Here is a 9,706-nt window from a genome sequence, read left to right as displayed (position 1 = left end):
AAACATTAAAAACATCTTACTTCACTATTGTAAGTGCGTCATACTTCCCTTAGGTATTTTGTTTTGTAAATTACAAAATGTAATTTTATGTTTTATCCATTGAATGTGAATTATGGCTGTTAAACTTTGTTAAACTCTGTTTTGTATAACTTGTGAACTCGCTGCTGTAGCATCATAATTTTCTATTGATATTAATACTTTATCAATCAATCTATTGCTTTTAACAAAACATTTTTGTATTGTCTATTGTCATTTTTTTAAAACATTTGACTACATAAAAACAAAAAAACAAAGGCACATATACAAGAAAGGCAAACAAAAACAAGCAACAAAAAAATCAAACAAAAAAAAAAAAAAATTAATTCAAAGCAGTTCCAAAAATATTTTAAGAAATAGTAATCTTAATTAAAATATTAAAATGTTTGGATGTGTATACAATATATTGGCTATTTATTGAAGGTTTTAATTCCTGAACTTTCCACACACAACACAAGTTTAATATATAATATAATTATAAAATCACAGGCCATGCTTCATCGAGGGCTGGAAATTCCGGACCTCATTTTGAGAACCACAACTGTAATCCAGACTGTTACATAATAAATAGAAACAGCTCAGTGAAACAATATTTTTCTTTATTCCTTCCCCAAGACTTACTGTGATCTATAAAGGCTTTTTTGGCAATCTGGTGCTGTAACATTGTGAAGGCACCATTTTAAACAACCAGATAATATGTCATGGGGGTAAGAGTCAATGCATCGAGCACATCGGGCGATGAAGACTCCCCACCCCGGGAGAAGTATCTGTCGCTCCAGTGGCAGTTTCTTACAGGATCATGTTTGATGCTAAAGTAATTTCAACTTCTATTCCTAATTCTATAACAGGAATCACTTCTATTTATAGATTTTCTATTTAAAATGTAATGATGTAGCTTAAACATGGACATCCATTAAGCAAGTATCAGATATCAAACATCTCTTAGCTGATTGATTTACGGAAGTGAAAGGTAGAAGTGGAAAGATGTTTAAAATTGATTTTTTTTTTTAACCTAAATATGTCTTTAAGCAAGCATTTGCTAACCTAAAGTTTTTAGATTTAATGATCAACGCTCTAAAAGTGGTCCTTGTCCTGCCTGAATGAGGAGTTCATTTTGCAGTGGAAACAGTAGAACAGTTCATAAGCATTATAAGCACTCATGCCTTATTGATTTAAGGCCCAGTCTCAGATCCGGGAACAAACATGAAGGTATAGAGCGTGCATACGGCGTAGGTGTCACACACGTGGCTGCCGGGTCACAAATCGTGCTTTCTGGGAACAGCAGAGATCTGCTATATAAAAAGCCAGGTTGAGAAAGCAGAACACGCTCACAACAAGCTGGCTGTCCCATGCACACCTTCCCCCAGGACAACCCTGAGGTCTGAGCGGTGAGCCGTATTTCCTGTCGAAGCAGAACACAGGCCAGGTCACAGCAGCACTCACATACAACAGCACTGCAGCAAACGTGTAGAGTACTACAAACCGGTCGAGAGGCAGACTCAGGAAAGTTGTACGTCCGAGGACTCTCAGTGCCACCACCAGCACCGTCACAGCAAAACAGAACACAAACACTGCCACGCAGTACACAGTCGCCGGGTGACGCCAAAACTCAGTCCCATTAGCAAGAGTGATGAAAATGACACATCCGACGTAAGCCTGCACCACCTTTAGGAGGCCAGATGGAGTGGACATGTAGCTGGCTGCTCGGGTTGGTTTGGCTCGGGACAAGGAAACTTCAGTGATGTACGCCACAAACGCTGCCCAGGAACACACAGTTACAGCTATCCGGAAATTTCTTACCTCACAATCATTATACGGGCACTCATTGCGTAAAAAGTAAACTGGGTAGACGATAGAAGCTGTGAAGTAGAGCAGAGCAGACAGTGCAGCCAGGGTCACAGTCAGGTTCTCCCAGGACACAGGAAGACATGAGTGTAGACGCGTCACATCCAGAGCGAAGATGGCTGCCGAGGAGGCAAAACAAGTGCACCACGCTGCCATGCAGAAAATCCCGTAGACAGCACTGTATCCTGCACCGTGGACCACTAAAGAGATCACGGTACAGCCGAGAACAAGCTCTGTCAAATGGACAGCGCCGAGAGGGGAAAGCACAGCTGTCTTGTTTAAATAATGGCCACCCTGGGGGGTCATACTGGAGTTATGCTTTCCTCAGCTACGACTTGGACTGCTGTGACTTTGATTGTTTTAGACCACTACATACAACTTATGTCAGGTTGTCCAGGTGATGGTGAGCACTTACAGTGATGGTGACCCCTGGCTTCCTGTCGTCCGTTGCCGTCAGTGGGCGTTTCTGTAAAACTTGCACCCTTAGGGTGGTTCGACGTTCTAGTTCTTCCTTACGGGCATTTAAAGTACTTCCGTCTTTATTTTTGGAACACAAAATGTCACAAACAAAATCCTTCGAAACGGACGGCTGAGCGGTGTACCCTTTAACCGTAGCTGATTCAGACCTTAGTCTACATCACAGTCCACTACATACAGTCCGACCGGCTCAGTTTAAACCATGCAGAAGCATATGGAATATTTACCACCCGGAATTGCTTCAGAGGGTATAAGGTCTGTAGGGAGCTGGTTTCAATAGTCTCTTCTCTTCCATACATTTCATGATTTTCTAAATCTCTGGTAAATCAGCATACGGATAACCTCAGGAGAAGCGTGTCTTCGTCCGACAACAGCGCAAAAGAAACAAGACGAGCCATACTAAGCTGTATAACTCCGTACCCAAGTGGCCACGTGCTGGACAGCACCGAAACTGAAGATACATAGAAGGCAGGAGAAAGTTATTTAAGCTGGGGTGCGGCAGGGTGTGGATGCCTGAGGGTCGGTATGTGTGTCTGGACAGCAGGATGAGGGCAACAGGCACCTGACCCCGACATTGTTGGGGGGGGAAATGACCAGAGTTCATCTATAAATAGCACTGGTAGTCTCCACAAATGATCAGGATGTAAAGATATGGGAAGTTATGTGGTTGCACTCGGTACCCTTTGACACAACTGTCTGCGGATAATCTCAAGTCCGAACAGGTGGCTGTTGATACGCCCAAAATAGCGTATAGTTAGATATTTCATTTTTGTTAATATATATATTTGCTGAATTTAAACTATTTTATAATGTACAGCATGTTGTTTTCTCCTTACCCCTCCATATGTACATTTTATATACAGTCATCTGCTTTATATAGGGCAAGATTTGGGACCAGATTGGTTTAAGACCAGATGAAAGCTCTGCTGCATCGCTCTCTTTAGGTAGAGATCAAGTGATGGCTTAATCACACTTATACCTTATGCCACTAGCAACGGGCACTGCACGTAAAAGCCAATGTGGGTAAATAAAATAGACAGCACTTTATTACAAAAGAAATCTGGGATACCAGATTTCAAGTCATTCAAGGTGGATTTTTCATTTGAGTTCAAATCAGGTGATGTTATAGAAAGTTCATTTAACATACATTCTGGGGTCTGCTGCCATCTTGTGGACCAACACATTCAATGCCAGAGATGTAACAGGTCTTGAGATCCTGTCAGCACCTGTAGCGTGCAACATACACATACATAACTACATTTTCCAAATCTTCTATGTACAGACTTACCTGGTTCAACTTCCATATATATATATATATATATTTTTAAATCAAGGACTTATAATGTCCTGAATAATTATTGGCAAAAAATCAAAAGCCCTTGTAAAATATGTCACCAAATCATTGACTTTTTACACCTGTTTTGTGACTAGGTGGTGCCATGAGTCCTGCTGCGTGTCAGAACATTTCAGTCCCAAATCTGTTTGCTTCTGCCAGGAAGTTAAACCTGACCTGACTGCAAATTAAGTTATGCCTTTATTTCAGTCAGGTCAGAGCGCAGAATCAGCCATGACATGTCACCCCTGGAGCAGACAGTATTAGGGGGCCTTGGTCAAGGGACCAACAGTGGCAGGTTCATGAACCGCTAACCTTCTGATAACCATCTTAGAGGCTTAACCTGCTGAGCTACCAAGGCCTGTTACTGCCCATGTGAAATTATTAACAAGATACTGAGAAAAGAAAAAAAATCATGTGTTGTGCACATGAAAATCAGTGTTGTGCATCTACATTTCTGGATTTTAACCTGATGGAATGTCCACATGAAATGTCCACATGTGCAAAAAATGTAAAATCTTGCTTTGAGCATGAAGGAGCGGACTCCACTATGTATTAATTACAAGGGTGCTGACAAATTGATCAGAGATGTGCATGAATTAGAACCACTCATGTTTTGTGTGATGATCACATATTGCACATGTAATACTTTTTACATACTCTTTTTTGCATTATTTTATAAAAGGTACCAATGATCCTGGAGGGCCTGAAAATGAACAAATGTTTAAATACAAAAAAATCAAGGTTTTAGTTTCAGACGATTCTCATTGAGTTACCTCTTAATATTTGACCATGTTTGATTACTTACTATAGCATTAGAAATAATTATTTAAAAAAATATATTTTAGCATATGGCTTCATTTGGTTCTACTCATGGCAGGGTTGAGCTTTATGCTGGAGGTCAGACAAAATTGACATCTTATTGGTTCAGAGGCTGTAGTGTTATTCAAATGTGCTAACCTGAATGATCACTACAAAACCAAACAACCATTTGCATAACCATTCAGCTAATCATTAATGGTCACGCATAAAAACTTGCTGCTATTCAGTTATGATCTTTGTACTTTGTACTAAATTATAACAACGAACTTCCAATAAGACGTGATGATTTGTGTCCTGATAACGTATCTGTCTTGTTCTCACTGAACGAGAGAAAATGTAAGAGAGAGAAGAAAAAAAAAAACCTCCATGCACTTTTACAGTCTGTTACTTATTTAGGCCACCTTCTCTCTACGCTCTCTCTCTCTCGCTCTCCTGGCTCTTGTTCTCTCACAGCTGAACGTCTGGCTGCCATCCAAAAGACCTCTGTTCCTATCAGACAGAAACAAATGAGAGCATTCCTATGCATGACAGGATTTTATGAGCAGTGGGTTCCCTCCTTCTACGTCCTCCCCTGCATCTCTCGAGCGTAACACTCACTCAGCAACCCTAAACCTATTTTCCCCTCTGCCCTCAGAAACACTCGCTTCCTTGAACTACCTAATACAGGGTCTGCTCGAGGTCTCACAGGCTACGATGGAAATTTTAACCTTTGCTACTGAAGTAAATTATACCCAGGAGCAGTTTTTTTTTTCTTCTTCTCTCTGTCCCTGTTCTGCATATACTGCTTGAATTAGCTTCCAATTTCTCTGCTGAAACTTATCACTCTTTAAGCAGCAGCGTTCCCCCTGTGGTTGTCGAGATTCTGACTGCCGAACAGAGAACCCAGCTAATTACTTCCTCCAGAATGACTCACTGGGAAAGGATGCTGATGTCTAAAGGCATTTCAATCACTCGCTGAACCCTGCCAACCTTCTCCCCTTCCTACTGAAGAAGATGGCATTCCCCACCGCTGTTAAGATTAACCTTTACCCAAATTCCCCACGTTGGTCTTTCTCCTGGTCTATTTCGAAACTGAGAGGTCATTCTCTACACTGACGGTTCATCATTCTCATGCAGCAGCACACACAGCTGCAATAAACTGTCTCTTTCAAACAATACCAATGTGACAATTTATACAACAATGCTATATTGAATTCTGATCTTGATTTGGACTTTCTGAATCCTCCATAAGGTGATAAACTGCATTTGAAAAGAGGCTAATAATGAACACTTAATAGCTGAGAAACAAACTTGTTTTGTGGAGGATCCACAACATGAAATGTCACTAAGATATTATTATTATAAGAAAAATTATGACTTGTTATTCATCCTTAATTTAAACATCTGTTTTTTTTGTATCCCTTATATAATACTAAGATTGTGATAAATTACCCCACTATACACTTGTCTGATATATTATCATTATTCTTTTTTAAAAAATTTAATTTTATTTTGGTTTCCTTGGAGCATTTCTTTTGACATCCATCAATCAAGGCAGCACTGTGAAGATGAGATGGTGACATCAATTTCTTCAACTCCTATTGTATGTACCATAATACAGAACATGATCACAGCTAGCACTAATCTTTGCTTTACATGTAATATTGATAATAAGGTCCAAAGTGGACTTGAAAAGCTTGGTAGTCCATGCTACAGTAATGTTTAGTTTAGGTTAGGTTAGTTTAGTTAATGTATACATGTGCTTCTACCTAATGATTACAACTCTTACAACTCTACATAATACTGATGTCTTCCTTTAAGGTGTCCCTTTTGTCGTGGTCACATACACAGTTTGTACAAATGTATGTGTGACAGACCACAGTCCATATCGGTAATAAAAATAAAAATAAACGTCCTAAAGGTTAGACTCTATTTTACATTCATAGAAAAAGAAAACACGTTTTTCATTAATTCCAACAAAGGCAAACAGTTTTTTGGAGAGAAACAAAACGATAGTTTAAGGTATAAAAAAATGCCAGACCTTTAATTTGTATTATTTTTTGCAGGATTATACTGCTGCATGATTTGTAGTTTGGGAGAGTGCACGAATAAGCATGTGTACAGGTGTTCCTAAAAAAGTGGCAAAGTGTACAGTACTGTACAAAAGTCTTAGGCACCCTGTGTTTGTTATTTATTATTCATGTTTATCTTATGACTTCATTATTAAAAAATTCTGATTTTCAAACATTAGTATTCCAGGAAAAATCATCTTACAGAAAAATATCTGCAGGCCAGAGAAGAAATCAGCATATTATGTAAAAGACAACTTTTATGAAAAAGAGAAAAAAAGCTTCGGAGGTTTGCATGCCTGAAAAACGAAGCAGATGGGACAAAGTTCTCAAAAGGACTGTGGCTGGATCGGCAGGATGCTCAGTAAAACTAAGCAGCTGAGTTCCTTATAAAACTGCACAAATTGTTCCCGAGACTCTATTTTATGCAAAGGGTCTGACTGACTATGTTTAATTTAATTAATTTTTTTTTTTAAATATAAAGACATTTCTAAGACATCCTTGCTATACGGCAGTTATTAACGTGACTGAGACTTTTGCACTGTAAGGTATATCTACCCATCTAATCTGGAACAACCTGGACCAGAAATAATCTGAGGTAATGCCATAAATCTAAACAAATAATTCTTAATATTGAAGTGGCAAGGAAAAAAAACCCAATAGTTTCCAATATTATTTTCAAATAAAAATGTAAAATTTGTAATTGCCCAGGCACTAATCTTCATTTATGTAACATCTCTAAATTAGCTCTTCAGAAAGAGACGTCACAACGCAAACATTTTGTTTGCTAATGAAGTTAGGTAAATTGCTCTATTTTCCCCCTGGTGGAATAATAGTAACCCTTTTTAATCTCTGATTTTAATTACAGTCCACAGAATGATTTTAATTTAAAACACATTAATGTTAAGGGCTAGACTCGAATCTTTATTGAGCCGGTCCTGACCTATTTGTTTGATCCACCTGGTTGAAGGTCTTATCTAGAGGATGAAAAAGCCAGCAGATGAGCTATTTAAGCATATGTATTATTATTATTTTATGACCATTGAAATGTTAACTAAAGTCGGCCCGATAACAAAATGTAAAAAAGAAATCCTTTTTTTTAAGGGGGGGCAGAACTTAATTACAATTTGATGTCTTATTTTATCTGCTGCTATTATAAAAGCGTCCTGCTAAGTAACAAGGCATTTTTTTTAAATTCCCCAGTGCTTAGCCACAGCTTCTTTGAAAAGGAATCATGCTGACGTTTCTCTGCCAAGAACAAACACGTTAAGTGTTTAAGCTCTCTTCACTGAACATCAGCTAGGTGTCAGTGCTGTTGTGCATGAGCATTCAATAGAACTAGAAATGCATTTAGGGATTCAGAGTCATGGAAACAAGACTATATGTCCAAGTAGTACTGTATTATGTGCCTTTTTTTTATATCTGTTTTATTTTATTTTATTTAAAATAGAAGGCATGTGTGCTTCAATTTTGACATCTTACATCAGCCTACATGATCATGCTTAAATAAATGATAACTGCATCCACCTTCCCCTTAGAACTCCAGTGATTATTATTAACTGACTGAGCAAGGTGATGCTTTTTTTTTCCTGTTATGACAATCATAATCAGCTCTCTGATGCTTTTGCGTAATAAAGCCCTTACTAAGTGTCACTAAAACTTCCTGCCTGGAGTTGAGCATGGTTAAATAACATTGATTATTATATTAAGTCTGTCTGGGTAAGATGCTTTGAGAAGTTAAAAAAAGCAAATAATGGTTTTTCAGGGGTTTTATCAAAAGCGTTCATCCGTAACCTATTCCACAGTCACCTACACATGGGCCTCGAGTTCACCCAGCAGGTGCGTGCAGCATGTGCCCTTTCTCTACCACTCCCACCGGCTCTTCAAAGAGCTGAGCACAGCTGGAAGTAATTAGGGGGCTGGATGGGGAAGGAGGGTGGGAAGAGTAGGGCATGAAAGGGGCGGTCAGCTAGTTAAGGAATGACAAGTGCCAGGAGCACCAGGCTACCCCCTCTGGACACTTTGAAGTTCTCTCAGATGGGCAGCAGAGTAGTTTGGTTTCTAAAAAGAAAAGAAGAGAGCGAGAGTTTGTGTGCATGTGTGTGTGGTGCTTTTAGAAGCAGTAGGGCTGCGAACATCAAAGATACCTGAATAACAAGTTTAAAAAGCGGAGTGGCCAAAAGGGAACATCTCTGAAGCACAGCATCCATCTCATCTGGCATTTTCAGCACCCTGTATTTTTCTTATTACATTTCTTTCTTGAATAGATTTTTTTAAAAAGTCAAATATGAAACATCAATATTAATATGAGAATACTCAAGTGGTACTCAGTGCGGCCTAAAATACAAGCTACCACAGTTACTGTGTATACTAGGCTTGCGTGATATAAATATTTCCCTGTCCGTAATTTATCAGAGTACATGATATTTATTTCAGTTGGAATGATTAAATGTTTACATTTTCAGATTTAAGCAAAGGGTAGGATATAAGCTGTAACAGGATATAAATAGTTCAAAATAACTTAAAACTGCAGAGTGTACAGTGTGAGACGTTTGGGGGTGGGGGTGGGGGTAGTGGGGGGTTAAAACACCTGCTTAAATCCTTCCAGATTCATGTGTGGATTTGCTAACCTTTCTATATTAATGGAGAACAAAGTAACTCCTCTTTTGGCATTCATATGCATGATCACTCGTATTGGTGTACTTCAATTAATTTAATTAAATAAAATCATCTACAATTTAATTAGCATAAATGTCACTAGACTTCATGACGGTAAACAGAAACTATAATCGCACAAGCCTAGTGTAAACAGACACACGTTTTTAATACTGCAGTATTAAGTTTTGCATTTCGCCCTATGCTAAATCCATGCACAACTGAAATATTACCAACTGACAAAGTTAAGCGTATTGGAAAACTTCTGTCACAAGAAATTTAACTTTTCAAAAGTGAATAAGGTTGAAGACACAGCTCACCTGCTGAAACAATCACAGATGCCATGCAGACCAAGACAACATAATAAAATAAGACTCATACTCTAAACAGTGCACGGTGTACAGGAAACAAACTGTTCTATCTGTTCTGTACATAATTGATCCCGATATATTTGGAAAAACTGCTTTCAAGAATGGAAACAACACTGGTG

General features: G+C 38.6%; 1 protein-coding gene across 1 annotated transcript; it reads right to left on the bottom strand.

Moving 5' to 3' along the window:
* Positions 1-601: 601 nt before the first annotated feature.
* LOC128543309 (myeloid-associated differentiation marker-like protein 2) lies at positions 602-2,706 on the bottom strand. The gene has a single exon (XM_053513693.1). It carries the CDS (start codon positions 2,185-2,187, stop codon positions 1,273-1,275), a length of 915 nt encoding a protein of 304 aa, XP_053369668.1. The 5' UTR covers positions 2,188-2,706; the 3' UTR covers positions 602-1,272.
* Positions 2,707-9,706: the final 7,000 nt, after the last annotated feature.

This window comes from Clarias gariepinus, chromosome 15 (assembly GCF_024256425.1).
Source record: "Clarias gariepinus isolate MV-2021 ecotype Netherlands chromosome 15, CGAR_prim_01v2, whole genome shotgun sequence".
Lineage (NCBI taxonomy): Eukaryota > Metazoa > Chordata > Actinopteri > Siluriformes > Clariidae > Clarias > Clarias gariepinus.
Note: the sequence above shows the minus strand (reverse complement) of the source record. Positions and strands in the feature narration are given on the sequence as shown.

Coding starts and splice junctions, on each gene's coding strand:
- LOC128543309 (XM_053513693.1), bottom strand. CDS start 2,187: ATGACCCCCCAGGGTGGCCATTATTTAAACAAGACAGCTGTGCTTTCC.